This window comes from Malus sylvestris, chromosome 10, assembly GCF_916048215.2.
Source record: "Malus sylvestris chromosome 10, drMalSylv7.2, whole genome shotgun sequence".
Taxonomy (NCBI): domain Eukaryota; kingdom Viridiplantae; phylum Streptophyta; class Magnoliopsida; order Rosales; family Rosaceae; genus Malus; species Malus sylvestris.
This window is the reverse complement of record NC_062269.1, coordinates 8,912,508-8,932,371: the sequence shown is the minus strand read 5'-3', so window position 1 is coordinate 8,932,371 and position 19,864 is coordinate 8,912,508. Positions and strand designations below refer to the sequence as shown.

The window sequence follows — 19,864 nt, the reverse complement described above, 5'->3', positions numbered from 1 at the left end:
TATTATTATTTTGCAGGTGCATTTTTGTCAAAGGAGGAGATGGTTGAAATTTGCATCCACAACACCAATTTTGACTTAGATTTAGGATAAAAAAATTGCTTTTAAGATGTAATTGAAAAAAATACAACAATAGAAAACTAAACCCTAAAAGTGATTTCGTCTTTAAAGACATTAGTAATGCCTGATTGGCTGTTTAGGATTTGATTTTAATAGAATAACTCATATGAATATTGAATAAAGAAGACTTAAATCATGAATACAAACTATAATTATGTTGAAATATCCCACATCGGCCGTATCTCTAAGAAAAGAACAGTTTAAATATCATTAACCCCACTCCAACTAATACTGTGGCCTTTTGTGATAAAACCTCACACTTGACAAACTGTACACTTGGTAATTACCAAGTTGGGGACAATATCGATATTGTTGGAAGTGGGTCTTTGCTTCGTCTATCTGATAATTCGATTTGGTATCAGAACCATAGAACGAGCCCGTACTGCCACGTGATGGGTGGGTCCCCTTAGCCCCACGCAATGATGGTAGGTCATGTGGCCCCGCGTGTAAGGCGAGTCACATTGGCTTCATGTGGTTGTTGATGTGAGGATCTCTATGTGTGATCCAATTGTTTGCCGATGTGTGGATCTCCTACATATGACTCACTAATTGAGTCTTACATGAGGAGGCGTGTTGAAATATCACAAATTGGCACTATCTAAAAAGAAAAGTTTAAATATCCTAACTCACTTCGACTAATACCGAAACCTTTTGTTTTGTGATAAAATCCCATACTCGATGGTTTTTTATTTTGTGATAAAACATCATACCTGATGGACTGTACAAGTAGTAGTTTTTAAGTTGAAAATAATATCGGTGTGTTTAAAAATGACACTTTGTTTGTCTATCTGATAATTCGACTGCACTTTGTGAACTAGACATGAATCATGATTACACACTACACACTAGCGGCCAAGGAAGAAAAGATCCTGGCGATAATCTTTTGTTCCCTAGAAGAGATTGATTCATATCCCATCCCAACCCAAAACCCAGAGCCATCGTAAGCATGTGTCACCCCCACAAGTTAACACGTGGAAGCTTCATCAAACGTGGCCGTGCTGCTAGTGACATTGTCTGCACATTGTCATAACACGTGTCAACATGCAGTGACATGCAAACCGACATAACACTTTATCCACCGTCATTCATTTCCCCTTTAAAAAAAGACCAACCCTCCTCGATCTTGTTCATGTTCGAACATCAATAGATTGAAAGGATCATTTTTGGAAATTATCCAAATGGCTCAAATTAGAGACGAGTACGGAAACCCGGTGCAGCTCACAGACGAACATGGAAACCCTGTCAAACTGACAGACGAGCTTGGAAACCCTATTCACCTCACAGGCGTGGCCACCACGGGCGGAACTGGCACTGAAGCACACACTGGTGCAGCTCCGCATGTTCCCGGCTCTGGAACCACCGGAGGGTATGGAGAGCATGGTGGCGCTGCTGGAGTTACGGGAGGGCATGGCATGTTTGGTGGCAAACAAACAAGTGATCAATCTCCTGGGTACGGTATTGGTGTTGGTGTCGTTGAGCATCGGCAACAGCAGCCCCATGGCAGTCTTGGTAGTGAACTCCGCCGTTCCGGCAGCTCTAGCTCAAGCTCCAGCGTAAGACACGTCTCTTCTATATATACATATTAAAAATTGTCTTAATTTTATTCTGCTATGCTAGTTCCCTACGCTTTCAGTTTGTCGTTTTGCACACCCTTGTTTCTTTCGAGCGTAACTGAAAGAAAAATTGAACGGTATAGTTAAGGGTTTTTGTTGACTTTTTGGTTGATGTCTTATAATTTGTTGGTTGTAGTCTGAGGATGATGGGCAAGGTGGGAGGAGGAAGAAGGGACTGAAGGAGAAAATAAAGGACAAACTCGGTGGTGGGAAGCAGAAGGACGATCAGCAGCAAGCAAAGACACAGGGCCATGGACATGAAACCGAAGTTGTTCAAACCACCAGAGTCACAACCGAGCCTGAGAAGAAAAGCATGATGGAGAAGATCAGGGACAAGTTGCCTGGTCATCATAGCCACCAGTGAATTAATTAAGCTTTAATTAGTGTATTCTGGAATTGATGTGCTGTGTGAGGGTTGCTGGTTACGTTTGAATTAATTGTGTGCAGTTTGTGGGCTTGCAGTTTGTGAGCTTGATCAGTGTAATAATAAAGAAGTTGTTGTAACTGTTCTAGCTGTTGATGTGCTTATTTTCGTTAGTTTATCAGAAAATAATAATTTATCTGACAAATTGTGGTTCAGAACAATGATTTATTATTCTGAAAATATGACTTTAGCCCTGAAACTCAAGTTTCTTTACATAAAACCCGACATAGTCTTTTTATCTGAATAAAACCCAATGACTAGGCTCCACATAAGCAAATTCATTAATTTTGTTTGCCTTTCACATTTTACATTTTGCAGATGCCTAAAATACCCTTAATTACCGTTTTAATGTAAACATTTAATTCTACAAATTTGAAAGGAGAGATTAATGGAAAAAATGCATTAATGTTTAAAATAATAATATTTCATAACAAATTGTATGTTAAGGAAAAAAAGAACTAATAATGTTATACTTTCCTTAAGATTTCGTAATTGTTTTTCAAATTTGCATAAAATTAGACAATTTTAATTTAATCATGTCATTTTCTTACCAAATGAAAATATGAAAGAGCACTATAAAACAATTTAACTATATTTAAAAAATATAGGTAAATTATTTGGACATGTGTATTAGTAATAAATTTGCCCTGTATATGTAATGATACATGTAAAATAATTTACTTATAAAATAAAAAATGTTATTTGATTTCAAAATAAATTTATCTATATTTTATATAATAATATAGGTAAATTATTGCACACATATATATTAGTAGTAAAATGTGGCCAATATATATAATAATGCATGAAAATAATTCACCTACAAATAAAGCAAATTTGATTAAAAAATAATATATCTACTACTTTTTGTTTATAAATTTCAATTTCTTTTTTTTATATTACAAACATAATGTACCTACAATATAATTCACCTACAAATAAAGGAAATTTGATTAAAAAATAATATATCTACTACTTTTTGTTTATAAATTTCAATTTCTTTTTTTTATATTACAAACATAATGTACCTACAATATAATTTACCTATTGTTTAATCTTATAAAAAAATAATGTATCTACAGTTTTATTTTTTATTTATTTTTTGTCGAATATCTACTGTTTTATTTTAGTAGAGATAATTTGTCTTGGTTTAATTCTTACGAAATAATTTAGGCACTGTTTAACTTTACCAAAATAATGGAACTACTATTTTAATTTACCTACAAAATAAATGTTATTTGATTCAAAATTAATTTACTTATATTTTACATACAAATATAGATAAATTATTTTTAACAAGCATATATGATAACAAACAAAAAATGCCTAACGTATGTAATAATCTAGGTAAAATAATTTACCTACAACATAAAAGAATATTAATTGGTTCTTTATTGTTTTTTATCCAACAATATTATTTGATGCAAAATAACTGATTGTACAAGGATTTTTTTTTTCATATGAAAAATGTGCCCATAATTGTTTATGAACATGGTTAAATTAATATATATATATATATATATATATATATTCCTAATATTTACCATACAAGAAAGGTGAAATTTTCCATATGGGGTTAATTACTAATCATAATTAGGGTAAGTAATAATATTTATTGACATAATTAGAGTTTTGTGGCATAAGTTGTAAATATGTGATAATAATTGGTTACATATTTGTCTACATGGTACTCTATTTGAAATTTGGGTTTTATTTGGATATTTAATATTAGGTGGGTTTTTGTTTGGAAAATAAGAGTTTCAAGGGCCATTTTTCTAAAGAACCCATTATTATTTTGTTCTGCATGCGACGTGATACCCTAACAAAAGGTTGACGAGAGAAAATTTGATTTTTCTTGTCTAATTATTTTCAGGGTTTTTTTAACTCTAATCCTTCAAGAACATTTGAACATTGATTATAATCTTTTGATGTGTTCTTAATTTAAAATCATTAATGTGCATTTTATTTAATCTCTCACGATATTAATTTATTTTTTGATAAAAAAAAACTCTTTTGTTTTTTAATTTATTAAGGGTTGTTTTATTAGCATCTTATATATTGATGAATACATCCCATATAAAATTTAAATATCAAATGCTTTGTATGCTTCATGAATTACATGCCCTAATTCTTATTTCACTCACCACTGTGATTTTTGGGTTATTCTAATCATCCAGTTCTGAAAATTTGCCAACAATTTCAAGCGGGTTTTGTTCAAGTTGATTAAAAAACCTGTTTAATTTTTGGGAAATTTTGGTGTTTGAATATGATGAGGGGTGCTGACACATTCTGATCCGAATCAGGGCATGTAGGCCGTCATGTGAGAGTAACGTAACTATGTGCACAGTGCGGAAGCAATAATGATAATAGAGAATATGAATAAATAAAAACCAATTCATAAGAGTACTAGTTAAGATGAGTGTTAGAATATGTGTGAATTCACAAATCAGAGCATAAGTAGCCTAAGTTCAGTCTAGAATACAAGTACTAATTAAACGACACCCAAAGATGCCCTACATTTGTGAGAACCTCCAATCAATCTTCGTGAGCCACCAACGAACAAGCTTATCTAAAACCTGGAGAGGCGCAAAACAGAAAGTGTGAGTGGGCAAAAACAAAGCTTTTCAAAACCATTTCATTTATCAAATGCTCTAACCCCTCGCCGTAAAAAATGTATAATTTTCCCAGAAATGGAATATATATATATATATATATATATATATATATATATATATATTTCAATTCATGCTTCACATATCCATATTCATAAGTATGCCATGCCAAAAATATAAAAGAATAAGTAACTCAGGTGAAAATAAATTCATGGAAAATAACATATTAGCCAGAACCCCTGCAGAGGTCAATATGGCTAAATTCATAGCTCATTAGTCAATCTAGCCAAAGTCACCGCAAGTGACCTATACGGCACTACACTGCACACGAGTCAGAACCATTGTAAAGGTTTGTACGACAAGACTGGGTGTAATATAGTTATGCTCAATGATACGTTCTCATGATAGCTGTGCGATAAATCGCTAGTCACCTACGAGTTGGAACCACCTATGATGGTCTGTACAACAAGACTGTGCACCTAAATTGGATCCAATGCGAGCATATGGTGCGGGATGTGACATTATATACAGGCATATGCCATATCTCTGGCTAAATCACAATCACCCGAGATGCAGATTTATGAGCTCTCAATCACGTCTCACATTATCAATATCTCATATAACAAAACAATACTCACCTGGTACTTACTTGAGTGTCCACAGCACCAATTCATATTATGCATCATATACTAATTCATATGCTGAATATAAAATTATATGCATGGCATTTCAAAGCATGCTTTCATTTAAACACATTTTTCTGGGAAAATCTCAAGTATATAAATATATATTGAAAACCAAAAGCCCACTCACTAGTATGACGAAGGGTCATAGCCCCCTAGTTGCCAGAAACTGGAAAATCTTAAAATCCTTATAACTTCTTCATTTTTGCACCAAAACTCATGAAACTTATACCATATTGAAGCTTACAATGAGTAGAACACATTCTTAGCAATTTCAAGCTCCAAGAATTACAGAATCACGTCGGAAAATTCCTCGATAATTCTGCAAAATTGCAACTCGTCAAAACTAGGTCTCCCGACGTCCAATTTGCTTGGTTTTTCTTCTCCGAGCTTCGTAAGAACGTCCTAAAGCTTCCTACGAGCTTAAAATCCCCTGAAACATCCATAATTACGACCATGTGAACAGTACTTAAATCGGGGGTGATGGTTTCTCAGGTTTTTTAGGGTCTCACGATCTAAAAATGGCATATATGAACTCAGAGACTTGCAAGGAGTTCGAATCTTACATTCTTGACATCGATCCGTGCGTGTATGGTTGGTTCCAAAGTTCGTCCGTACAATTGTACGAATTTTCAGAAAAATCCGTGAGGGAGGAGAGAGAGAGTGCATGGGTATAATTGAAATTTCATGCCATTGAAAAATAATACTCCGGGACGGGCTGTGACAGGTGCTGTAAAAAATGGTGACAGAAAATTTAGGGTTGTTGCAAGCACTATGTATTAGACCATGTTAATGGAGTATTCATGCATACAAGAAAGACAAGCCTCAATTTTTCTTCCTAGAATCTGCTTCTCTCAGAGAAAGGGATTTCATAAGGCCTTGAGATGAGCAGCTTCACATTGCCTCCTGAGAGTCATAATTTAAGAGTTGCATTTCTCGTTTCGAAATTGGTTTCTCCTCGGATATACCCCTAGTACAATAGCAAATGGGGTGTGAGGGTAATTTGAGTAAGTAAATGGGGTGTATTAAGATAATGCTTAGTTAAAAAAATAAGTGTGGGGTTCTTTCAGTTTGTGGGATGTAAACAGCAATTTGTGGGGTGCTAATAAAAAAAGTCTTGATTAATTTTATTTCACTATTCAAACTTGAAAGACTCAATTAATGTACCTAAATGTATAATATATTATATTGAACTAATGTATTTAAATGTTAGTATCGAAATGTATGTACTGAGATCCATGCACTCAAATGCACTTCCATCATCTCACTATCATCACCATCTTTCGACACACTATATTGTCACCACATCTTCCATTGCCATGGACGACCACCACTTTCACCGTATCACCATCGCTACCATCATCACCACCGCTACCTTTTGCACTTTACCATGTGATAAATCCCCAATCCCCCTCCCCTGCCCACCCGCCTCTAACCATGGGCACCACCACACCACTATTACCACCATTCCGACCAACACCACTCTCATTGCCATTAACACTTTTACCACACCACTACCATAATCATCACCCTCCCTCCACAATGGCCACCACTACTATTACCACCACTCTCATTGTAACCAACATTTGTAACCAATATTTTTACCATGACCATCATCTTAAGTATACACTACAAAACTTAGAACAAGTAGAGGCTAAAACATTTGCATCTATTAGTTAAAAATAGGGGCAAAAAATAAAGATTTCCGCACCTAGTAGTAAGGAGGGGCAGATTTCAAATTTGCATCTAAAATGGCGTTGCTATTGATAAATAGATACGAAAGGGTACATATTTCCATCCCCTAATAGTTATTATGCTATATAGGCAAGTGTGACGTAGAAAAAAACATTAGGTGCGGATGTTAAAAGCTTTAGGGGCGATTATTAAGGCCCCTACTTTAATATTTGTATATAATTGAGCTTTTATTTGTCGTATTGCATTTTGGAAATTGTTTTAATTGAGAAATGATTTCCATTTCACCATTAATTATTTGATACGTATTCTCACATTTTCAAAATCAAGTATATTTATAAATTCTTTTCAGTTCTTCGAAAATTATTATTCAAAACTAATATCATCACCTACCCAACTATTGCCAACAAATTAATATTAAAGTTACATTCTTCAATTGATTAGGTACAAATGTTACATGATAGGAGTACAATGGATACAAACAAATCCACCCCATTACATAAGGTTCTAAAAGTTTTCTCCAAATCTAAATCTAATCAAAGATTTAGCCCTGGTTTGGTACTGAGGTGATTCTGAAAAAAAAATGTGGCTATAAAAAAAAACTGAGAGCTTTTTTATGTTTGGTAAACATTCAGCTTCAGCTTTTTTTTTCACAGTTTTGGGTGAAAAAAAGCCAAAAACACAAAGCTGCAAAACCCAGCTTTGAAAACCAGTTTTTTTTTTCACATCTGTTTTACATAAAAGTTTATCAAACATTATAATACTACTTTTTTTTTCAAAAGCACTTTTACAAAAAAGTTTTCCAAACACTCTGCTGCTTTATTTCACAGCTTCTCACAGCACAGCAGAAGCAGTTTTTTTTTTTTTAAAGCACATCAATACCAAACCAGACCTTAATCCCTTGATTCAAACACATAACAGGATTAAAAGTCTATCTTCAATCTCCCCTTGATGCATATGAAAAGTATGTGTTCCATCTTCCTTGTAAACACAAAACACAAGATCTTAATAATTGTTACAAATTTTTCCAAAAATAAAATATACACACTCGAATACTTCCTCCCATTCCAAATCGAATACCAAACAAAACCTACAAAACATATAAAAACAAAAGAGAAAGCTCAAATTCAAACAGGGACAAGTTGGGTTCTTAACGTAATCGCACAAAATATATACAAAACTCAAAATCAAAATAACTGGGTAAAGAAAAACAATGAAAATTATTACCTGTATGAACGTTGCAAAACAAGACAAAAGAAAGAATAATAAACTTTAGAGATCAATCAAAGATTTAAACTTTCTCAACCCCTAATGATCTCTTTATCTTGATTTCAATCCACCAATGACAAGCATTAAGAAATAAGGAAAAAGGGAGAACGAAAAATGAAGGGAAAGAACAAAGAGAAGGAGAAGAGAGAATGTTATTGATACTTGATATAGGTTAGGTGTTGATACATTTAAACAATAGAAATTAAAATAAAACAAAAAATAAACAGCTAGAGAGAGTGGAGATTGATAAAGTAATAATGGGATTAGGATTAGGGTATCAAATAATTAAATCTTATTGACTATAGGGGCGGTTGTTTCCCCTACTAGTTATTAAAATTAACAGTTGGAAATTGTTCCCATATTAACGGCTGCTTTAAACGCCCCTAATAGAACTAATAGGGGCAAATAATATTTCTAAATCTAATCTCTACTTATTAATAAAACACTCATTGTCAACTAAAATTCTATGAAATTACCAGTTTAACCCTCTAATTAAAAAAAGAACATGAATAAGAAATATGGGGCAAAAATGTAATTTCACACAACCAAATTTTGCTATTTTTTTCTTTTTCAAAACTTCACCTACATATCTCTAATTTAAAAATTAAAATATATATATATATATATATATGTATAAACTTCCTACTCCCACATTCTCTATCACTCTCTTCCTCTCTCTTTCTATTTCAAAAACAAAAATAAAAAAAATTTCTCACACACTTCATGTGTGCCCATATACTAGTATCTTATTAATAGAGACGAATTCTACCATTTGCCCCTAGTTGGCCGCACTTAATAATCACTTTTCTTGTAGTGATGGTACAAAAATATTACTACCAAACACGACTTTATTAATTTTTAATGACATTTCAAATATTAGTATTAGAGACGTTTTCATTCTCAAAAAGAATTCCGGTTTAAACTACTAGATACATTTGCAAATCATAAGAATACAAAATTCTATTTGTTATCTGTTTACAATAATTGTTTTGTAAAACATTACTCAACCGACCCTAAAAAGTTCCTTACTCAATTATAATTTTTCTTCTCATACAACATACCAATAAGTGGTCAAGAAGATCAATGACTAACCGAATCGAGAAGAAAAAATTTAGATATAGTCTCAAGCTCCTTGTGGAAGGAGTAATGCTAAGGAGACTAAATTTGTAGATAAAATTTATAAACTAAATAATGTGTCATCAATAAGAATGAACACGTTTATCAACGCTTAAATAATAATCCAATCAACTATTCAACTTTCATGTCTTTTAGTTTTGTAATTTTTTTTCAATAAATTAGCCTCCTAGCATTATTATTGTACAAATGTCACATAAATTCTGTGGTGGTGGGTCCACATTGACCGGTGCAATCCAGCCGCCCTTTCACAATCCAACGGTGCACAAAACACGTCAACCTCCGCTCCCTAAACCTCCAAAACCACCCGCGGGCCACCTCTCTCCTCCCCAACCGAAGTGGAGTTGTCCGAGTTCGCTCACAAGTCCCTCGTTTCTTCAGTCTCCACCGCTCCATCGGTGTCTCTTCTCTCCCTTTCCCGCCTCATCAGTCTTCCCAAATGCTCTCCCAGATTTTCAAACCCCTCTCCTTCTCCCAAACCCCTCCGATCCCCATTCCCATCCTCAACACTCTCACCATCCGTTTCTCCACTCCCAAGTACTCGCTCTCGCTCCTCAGCCTCCCTGTCTCTCGTCATCGACTCCCACTCGCCATGGCCTCCCTCCCCGACCTCCCAGACCCCGTCGTTTCGCTCCCGCCCAACGATTTCGAGCTCGACCGCTTCGCTGAGGTCGCCAACAAGGTTGCCGACACCTCCGGGGAAGTTAATCGGAAATATTTCCGGCACAAGTTTGACATTCTCGATAAAGAGGATTCCAGTAAGTTTCTATAAGTGAGTATTGTCATACCTGCTCTGTTTGGTTTCCCGGAAAGCTAACTGTGAGACTCGGAAAATGGCCAGAATCATTTTGGTAAATATTTTTCTAGTGAAGAGAAAACGATATATATTTACACTCAGGGTTCAAGCGAAACTGTAGTACTAAGTGGTAAGACGACTAAACTTGAGACTACGAGGATTTGTGAGGAATTTAGTGAACATTAGGAATGCTGGATTCAATTGTTGTTGTCTGTTTGGTTGCCGAGAAAATGTAGGAAAAGAAAATTTCGATTGGAGCGCTGAGTTTTTAGCTCTGAGCTGTTTGGTTTGTAAAATAATTGAATTGATGAAGCTGAGTGAGTTCATCCGCGAAAGTCCTTTCGAGAGTAAGTGATTGGTGTGCAGTGTGGAGTATGGGAAACTTTATTAGTCATTGATGTCCGGCTTGATTGTTTTGCTGCAGGCCCTGTGACAATTGCAGATCAAACAGCAGAGGGAGCAATGGCCTCAACTATATCAGAGAATCTTCCTTCTCATGCCATGTAAGTTTTCTATGTGAATTGATCATTTTCCTAGAATTTCAATTGGTCACAAGGAAACTGGACTGCTTAAGTTGAACTGGACCTTAAATTCTGTGTCTCTAGGTTTACATTATAAATGTATGTTATTTTACCTAGAAAAAGCTGAAAGGAAATATTGTTAGAGTGTTATATCTCTAACTGTTTTGGTTTCTGAATTTTTTGGCTTGGTGTTTCCATTTATAGAATTGAACATGACAAGTTTCACTTAAGCTATGATAAGTAGTTTAATTCGATTGACAAGTTTAGGCATCATTTAGCTTTTTTATTCTCTACCACTCTCGCATGACTCTTAGAAAATCTATGGAGTACTTGGAGCAAAACTAAGCACAGTGGCGTTCTAGGATTCATAAAGCCGACCCACTGAGTGGGATAAGGCTTGGTGGTTGTTGTTGTTGTTGTTTTGTATGACTCTTGACTATTTTCTTCAAACCCAATGGAACGTAAAAGAAGATTTGGTTTATCTCAATGTTAAATTTGTATGTACAATCATGAATATTTATATTTTGTGCTGTCGGTGAAGATATGATAGAGTTTTCATTGCAGTTATGGAGAAGAGAATGGGTGGAGATGCAATGAGAAGTTTGCAGATTATGTTTGGGTTTTAGATCCAATAGACGGGACAAAGAGCTTTATCACTGGTATGTTTCTTTTAAAGGAAGATCATATTTATGGGTCTTATGACCTTAAATGTTTTCTCTAGTAAAATCTGTATTTTTTTTCCAGGAAAACCTGTGTTTGGTACTCTCATTGCTCTGCTACATCGGGGCAAACCAGTAAGAATCATCTGCTACAGCATGCATAAAATAGGAGCTGGCTTCTTTGTTGTTATTTTTCTTAAAAATTTAGTATGTAATTGCAGGATTGCGTTTCTAGAAAGACATTTTTTTTTCCTTTGGTATTCATCTCTTGCGAATGGAAGATAGCTTTTCTGAAAGAAAAATTTATTTAAAAAATGTGTTACAGGCAGGAAAAATCTACGTAGTTTCATCACTTTAACACTTGCCACTTGCCAAGTGAAAGTAATTCGTTTCATTTTGTGCATGCAATAGATGTTACTTGGAATTAAAATATTGTGCACATCGAAAATTAGTGCTCATTCCCAGTTTCCTGGACTGAATAGTTTCACACTGAGTTTGAATAATTGCACAATAAATTATTTCAGACTTAAAGATTACGTGTACGTACTTCATGAACTGATACTTGTTTTCCTCCAGATTCTTGGGATAATTGATCAGCCTGTTTTAAGAGAAAGATGGGTTGGGATTAGTGGAAGGAAAACTACATTGAATGGCCAAGTAGTGTCCACACGCGCTTGTGCAAATCTGGCACAGGCTTATTTGTAGGTTCTTTTTTTTCCTTTGAGTATCTATTGTATAGCCGAAATGATTGTTGCTTAAAAAGTAACCATGTCCAAAATGTATCTAGACCTTTATGGCATCCAATTCGTGTGACCCAGGGATTTATAATTTTCCTTTTCTCTATCATTTTTGTTTTAGGATTTCTCTTATATAACTTTACATGTTCCCGTGATTAGGTACACTACAAGCCCACACCTATTCAGTGCAAAGGCAGAAGAAGCATTTATTCGTGTTAGAAATAAGGTCCGTTCATAAAATATAGAATTTTGAAATTAGGTGACAGAAAAGTACCGCCATATTAGTGGATTCACTTTTAGTTATATGAGCTATATTAAGAATCAGACTCAGTTAATAAGAATTACCTCAAAGGGAATAAAAGGGAGAGCAAATTGGGCAGTGCTAGGCTTGCTTTATCCTTATCTTTTACTTTTTGTGAAGTTCCTATGCGTTTGGGATAATCTGTGTGAATTTCTCATTCTCACTCAATCCTGAGCAACTTTGGGAACACATAATTACGCTGAAGTTGATATTAAGCTGAATATCCTAGTATGTGAAACATCAGGAAACCTAATGTGAAAATATAACTCCCAAGTGTCTCATACATCTTTACATTTTTGTCGGTTGACGTTTTCATCTTAAATATTCTAAATCTAAATTCTTATAAAAACGAATAATAAAATGACTCATGTATTTCATACCTGGTCTACAGGTAAAAGTGCCATTGTACGGCTGTGACTGCTATGCTTATGCCCTGCTGGCTTCTGGTTTTGTGGATCTTGTTGTTGAGTCTGGTCTCAAGGTAAGCTGAACTCTTCGTTGTTAAATTGTTTATATGACTAATTTATCAAGTGATATGCTTTTCTCTTCGGAATGTCTGGGCCGCTAAAGAGGGCAATGCCTGGTGTATGATATGAGTGGTAGCTATTCTAAATCTCTGGTTGAACTAGAGAGAGAATTTAAAGCAGAAGGGACTTGGTAGTTTCTGATGATGTGTTAGATAACCTTTGTGATATCTGCATCTATCTTTTCTGCACTTTTAACGCCTTTTTTCTTGCATTGAGCTGTTTTAAATCTGCAACCATGCATGAATCTCGTTACATTTCTCGTCATCCATGAAAGATGTTAGTGTTAGTACCTAACAAGAATCTCAACTGTTTTATCAGCCATACGATTTTCTTTTACCCTGTGATAGAAGGTGCTGGCGGTGTCATAACAGAATGGAAGGGACATCAGCTTTATTGGGATGCTTCTCCAAATTCAAAGGCAACAAGTATGCTAACATCTAACAATGCTTTAGCTGACTATTTATATGTCATCGCGCCTAATTGGGGTTATTCCTGTTTCTTCGTTTTATTTTATTTGTTTATTCTTGAAGTTAACGGATAACGGTAATTTGGTACGTTCCCCAGGTTTTGATGTAGTGGCAGCTGGAGATAAGCAGATTCACCAGCAAGCTCTAGATTCATTACAATGGCAGTGAATCTTTACATTCTGCTGATACGACATCAAGGAGCTGGGTGGATTGATCGACGGGGAAGAAGTGAAATACAAAGCGTAATCTGGAGAAGCTGCATTATGCGTTTGCGTTCACCTTGCGATATAAAACATTTAGCAAGGGGATTTTTCCCCCATAGATTTAAGATTTGCTGGAATTTTGGTCACAATTAAACTGTTGTAAAATAAAGGAGCCAAAGACGGACCTCATTTTTTTGGATTTTTCAATATTTCCATTTGTTAAGCCTCCCACTATTTCTGGTCACTGAATTGAATAAATCAAACGAAAATAACGAATAATAGTAAACAAGGGTGTGTAGGAGACTAAAAAAAGATGTGTGTTATCATTTCCCCAAACAAAAAAACAAAAGCTTAAACCATTTTTGTTGGGGTACTATTATAAAATTTGGAATGCACAATGAGATTGTTGGAGTGTCGATAGCATTATCCTTTTGTTAATGATATATTGACACTAAACCTTTCACTTGGATAAAATTACCACTTGATCCTAGCGCTAAGTGGGATGTAAATGGGAGATCTTAGTATAAACTCAAATAAGGAGGAGGGGGAGGGCGTCAGGTAGTCGACAGCCGGCACACCTCGGTTACGTCGAATCCTTATGAAAATGAATCCAGAACGAAATCGCGCTAAAGCTAGGGCGTCACCCGTAAGTGGCGCGCTGTGTGGCCCGAGCACAGTGATAAGTGAGTAAGGGTCGCTGTATCTCCATCGGCACCCGGATGCAGTGTTAAATGAGCAAGGGGGCCATAGAAACTTCTTTTCGAACGACTTCACTCAAAGTTGTTTGGGAGCATATGCTCCTATCAACTTTACACAGGACACACAAAAGAAGTACTTTGATCCTATTGGACGGGGGAGGGTGAAGAAGCTAGGACAGAAGGGTAGAGTTCAAGAGAGTAGAATGCGTTTAGGAACGTGGAATATAGGAACCTTAATTGGAAAATCTATGGAAGTAGTGGAAGTTATGGTGAGGAGAAGGATAAATATTATGTGCCTACAAGAAACTAAGTGGGTTGGTCTTAAGGCAAAGGATCTAGAAAACTCAGGGTTTAAACTTTGGTATTCAGGCACAAATAGAACGAGAAACGGTGTTGGCATCATCGTGGACAAGACCTTGACACAAGATGTTGTAGATGTCAAGAGGGTAGGAGATAGAATCATGGCAATCAAGATTGTAATAGGACAAGAACTCATCAATGTGATTAGTGCGTACGCACCTCAAGTAGGGTTGGATACGAGTTTGAAGGAGAAATTTTGGGAAGACCTTGGAGACTTGGTGCAAGGAATTGCCCAAACGGAGAAGTTATTTATAGGAGGAGATTTAAATGGACACGTGGGCAGGGAGACAGGCAACTATGGAGGTTTTCATGGTGGCCATGGTTTTGGGGAGAGAAACGAGGATGGGGAAGCTATCTTGGATTTTGCAATGGCATATGATCTCTTCTTAGCCAACATCTTCTTTAAGAAGAGAGAAGAACATGTGATCACCTACAAGAGTGGGTCGTCAAAAACACAAATAGATTTTTTTCTAATGAGGAAAGGGGATCGTATAACTTGTAAGGATTGCAAAGTTATACCGGGAGAGAGCTTGGTTAATCAACATCGCTTGTTGGTGATGGATGTACATATCAAAAGAGTGAGAAAAAAGAACAAGACTTGGAAATGCCCAAGGACTAGATGGTGGAATCTAAAAGGAGAAAAACAAGTCATTTTCAAAGAGAAAGTAATCATTCAGTGTGTGTGGGATAGAGAGGGGGAAGCTAGCCAAAGGTGGGATTCCATGGCTAGTTGTATCCGAAAAGTAGCAAAAGAGGTATTAGGAGAGTCCAAGGGCTTTGCTCCACACCAAAAGGAATCTTGGTGGTGGAATGAGGAGGTACAAACAAAGGTGAAGGCTAAGAAGAAATGTTGTAAAGCCTTATACAAGGATAGGACCGATGAAAATGGTGAAAGGTATAGAAGAACGAAGCAAGAGGCGAAGAAGGCTGTGAGAGAAGCTAAGTTAGCGGCTTATGACAATATGTATAAATGACTAGATACCAAAGAATGAGAGTTGGATATCTATAAACTAGCTAGAGCAAGGGCAAAGAAGACAAGGGACCTAAACCCAGTGAGGTGCATCAAGGATGAGAATGGAAAGGTTCTTGCTACAGAGAACGCGGTCAAAGACAGATGGAGAGGTTATTTTCATAATATTTTCAATGAAGGACATGAAATGAGTACTTCTTTAGGGGACTTGAGTAACTCAGAAGAATGTAGAAACTACTCCTTTTATCGTCGAATCAGGAAGGAAGAAGTGGTTGTAGCTTTGAAGAAGATGAAGCATAGAAAATTAGTGGGCCCAGACGATATACCGATCGAAGTGTGGAAAGTCTTGGGAGAGACAGGTATAGCATGGCTCACTGACATTTTCAATAGGATTTTGAAAACGAAGAAGATGCCAAATGAGTGGCGAAAGAGCACTTTGGTGCCTATCTACAAGAATAAGGGCGACGTACAAAATTGCATGAACTATAGGGGTATTAAGCTAATGAGTCATACAATGAAGCTCTGGGAGAGAGTCATTGAGCATAGATTGAGGCAAGAGACACGGGTTTCGGACAACCAATTCGGGTTCATGCCAGGGCGCTCAACCATGCAGGCAATCTATCTCTTACGAAGATTGATCGAAAGATATAGAGATGGGAAAAAGGATTTACACATGGTCTTTATAGATTTGGAAAAAGCGTATGATAAGGTCCCAAGAGACATTCTTTGGAGGATTTTAGAGAAGAAAGGAGTACGAGTAGCATATATCCAAGCTATAAAGGATATGTATGAAGGAGCAAAGACTGCCGTAAGAACTCATGAAGGACAAACCGAAAGCTTCCCCATAACTGTAGGATTAAATCAAGGCTCATCCTTAAGTCCTTACCTTTTTACGTTGGTAATGGATGAGTTAACAGGACATATTCAAGATGATATTCCTTGGTGTATGCTTTTCGCAAACAATATAGTGTTGATAGATGAAACCCAGGAAGGGGTAAATGCGAAGCTTAACCTTTGGAGAGAAGTGTTGGAATCTAAAGGTCTTCGCCTAAGCAGATCAAAGACAGAATATATGGAGTGCAAGTTCAGTGCAAATGGAGGCCAAAATGAGTTAGGGGTGAGGATCGGAGATCAGGAAATACCAAAGAACGATCGTTTTCGCTACTTAGGATCTATCTTGCAAAAGAACGGAGAATTAGATGGAGATCTCAACCATAGAATACAAGTTGGATTGATGAAGTGGAAGAGCGCATCCGGCGTGTTGTGTGATCGCTGTATGCCACTGAAGCTCAAGGGAAAATTTTATAGGACGGCAATAAGGCCGACGATGCTATATGGCACATAATGTTGGGCGGTGAAACATCAACACATACACAAAATGGGTATAGCGGAGATGAGGATGCTTCGTTGGATGTGTGGGCACACGAGAAATGATAAGATTAGGAATGAGGATATACGAGATAAAGTAGGAGTAGCCGAAATTGTAGGAAAGCTGAGAGAAAATCGATTACGGTGGTTTGGACATGTGCAAAGAAGGCTTACTGACGCTTCGGTTAGAAGATGCGACTACGGGACAGAGGTTCAGGGCCGAAGGGGTAGAGGAAGACCTAGGAAAACTTTGGAAGAGACTCTAAGAAAAGACTTAGAGTACTTGGATCTAACGGAGGACATGACACAGGATCGAGCACAATGGCGTTCTAAGATTCATATAGCCGACCCCACTCAATGACTTGGATTTTTCAAGTCTCCAACCGAGAAGTCTTCCTCACTCGGGAAATTAAGGGAACACTACCTCAACCTACATGTTCCATTCACAAAGCTTCAACATACAAGATTCAACAAAAGAAAAAAATCAAAGAACTTAGTGAAGAAGGTTTTGATGTATTTAGCACAATACGTTGGAAAGAAGCAAAGCTTATTTATTGATATCTCCGATAAGTTACAAATATGTACATATACATGAGTCAAAATAAACAAACAAGAGGGAGCCTTCACAAAGGTTGCTTAGGAGAAGTCTCAGCAGTCAGTAGAGCCCTAGTAAGAGAAGGCACCGGAGTGGGATCATTCGGAGCCTCAGTACTGGACAGAACCCTAGAAGGAGGAGGCATCGGAGGTTGATCATTTGGAGCTTCATTACGCGATACAGCCCTAGAAGACGAAGGTAATAAATGCCTTTGGAACAAACCCACAAACCGCTGATGATCAAGTAAAACCTGACCATCAGATTCCTTCATCTGGTCAAGCTTCCTCTTCATGTTTGTAGCATAGTCATGTGCGAGCCGGTGCAACTGTTTATTTTCATGTTTGAGCCCTCTAATCTCCTGTTTGAGACTCATCACTTCAGCCGCCAATGACTCAACATGGCGGGTTCGAGCAAATAAGCGTTAGGCCATATTCAACACAGAACCTGCACATTGAACACTCAGAGCCAGAGAATCCTTAACCGCCAACTCATCAAACCGTTTGGAAAGTAGTCTGTTATCTTTGGGAGTGAGAAGGTTCTTGGCCACCACCGCAGCGATCATATCATTCTTCATCACGAAATCCCCAACGGTAAGAGAACCAGTAAGGGATAAGAAGGATGGGCGCCATATGTTGTCTGGAGAAGGCGTGGCTGCCTCTTCAAAAAGGTTCAAGTCAAAATGACGGTCGGAGGGGCCGAACATTTTCAAAGGTGTTGAAGAAAGAAGAGGTCGGACAAATCAAGATCTTAGAAGTGCAAGAATGGAGCTTCTACTGGTGGAGATCCAAGTGTGCTTTGGAACTTAATGCCAGCCTCTATAAAAATCTGCACTCAACGGAGCTTCAGAAATCGAAGAGGCGCCTGCCCAGAAATCGAAGAGGCATTTGCTTTCTCAAAAGTTGGGATGCTCAGAGACCACGAGGGCCGATCTCAGAAATCGAAGAGACGTTTGCTTTCTCAAAAGCTGGGTTGCTCAAAGACCACGAAGGCCGATCTCAGAAATCGAAGAGGCGCTTGCTTTCTCAAAAGTTGGGCTGCTCAGAGACCACGAGGGCCGATCTCAGAAATCAAAGAGGCACCTGCTTTTTCAGCCTTGTCAGCACCTGTCACGCACACTCAGCTTTGCTGAAATTATAGGCATGTTGTTGAAGATTTCTGGTGAAGTAGAAAGCACGTGAATCTTACTGTTTAATCATCCACTTTCCACACGCACCATCAGCTCATGGGTACCACAGATAACTCTGCCAAAGATCTCTGACAAAGTTTAAACACGTGAAGCTTGCAGTTCCCACTACATCGCTATGACCAGGAAGGGTAAAAGAATAGCAAAGAAACAGCACTAACAAAGTTTAAACACATAAATTTTGAAGGTCTAGTTACCATATTATTACCCACAAGGGTAAAGGAACAGCACCACTGTTGGATAATTGGAAAGTCCTTGTGTGTCAACCTCTGTGCTCCGTGGCAAGGTAGACTAGCAAACATGCCCAACCTTTACTCACATTCGAGAAAACACTCCCAACAAGATTGCTTGCTCCAAAATCGAAGAGGCACCGCCCTCCAAATCTCGAGAGCCAGACTCCCAACATGATTACTTTCTCAAAAATCGAAGAGACACCACTCTCCGAATCTCGAGAGCCAAACTCCCAGTAGGATTGCTTTCTCAAAAATTGAAGAGGCACCGTTCTCCGAATCTCGAGAGTCAGATCATCGACAGGATTGCTTGTTCAAAAACCGAAGAGGCACCGCTTTCTCAACTTCGAGAGCCAGATCTCCTTGGATAAAACTTGTCTGTAATCTTCACACGCAACATCAGCTTTCCAAATACCACAGACCACTTTTTCAAAGTACTCTGACACACGTGAAGCTGGCAGCTCCCACTACTATGCTATGACCAAGCAGGGTAAAAGAATAGCATTACTACTTGTTGTTAGGGAGACTCCTATATATGTCGACCTCCATCCTCAACAGACAGGCAGATCTACAAAAATGCTCAACCCTTCCTCATATCTGAGAGGACATTCCCAACGAAGCCTCTCAAATACTCAGCTTTCTTTCCCCCCCCCCGATAATACCTCTACAAACAAGCTACACCAGAGCATGAATATCTCATATCAT

The 19,864-nt window shown here is 37.3% G+C and overlaps 1 protein-coding gene and 1 pseudogene across 1 annotated transcript; both read left to right on the top strand.

Moving 5' to 3' along the window:
- Window positions 1-1,240: 1,240 nt before the first annotated feature.
- On the top strand, window positions 1,241-2,236 carry LOC126585106 (late embryogenesis abundant protein-like). Its single transcript, XM_050249497.1, has 2 exons — window positions 1,241-1,670; window positions 1,867-2,236. The coding sequence occupies exons 1-2, from the start codon at window positions 1,296-1,298 to the stop codon at window positions 2,092-2,094; spliced, it is 603 nt and encodes a 200-aa protein (XP_050105454.1). The 5' UTR covers window positions 1,241-1,295; the 3' UTR covers window positions 2,095-2,236.
- Window positions 2,237-9,819: 7,583 nt separating this feature from the next.
- On the top strand, window positions 9,820-13,986 carry LOC126585104 (bifunctional phosphatase IMPL2, chloroplastic-like; annotated as a pseudogene).
- The last annotated feature ends 5,878 nt before the right edge of the window (window positions 13,987-19,864 follow it).

Coding starts and splice junctions, on each gene's coding strand:
- LOC126585106 (XM_050249497.1), top strand. CDS start 1,296: ATGGCTCAAATTAGAGACGAGTACGGAAACCCGGTGCAGCTCACAGAC. Junction 1,671..1,866: donor GCTCTAGCTCAAGCTCCAGC/GTAAGACACGTC, acceptor TGTTGGTTGTAG/TCTGAGGATGATGGGCAAGG.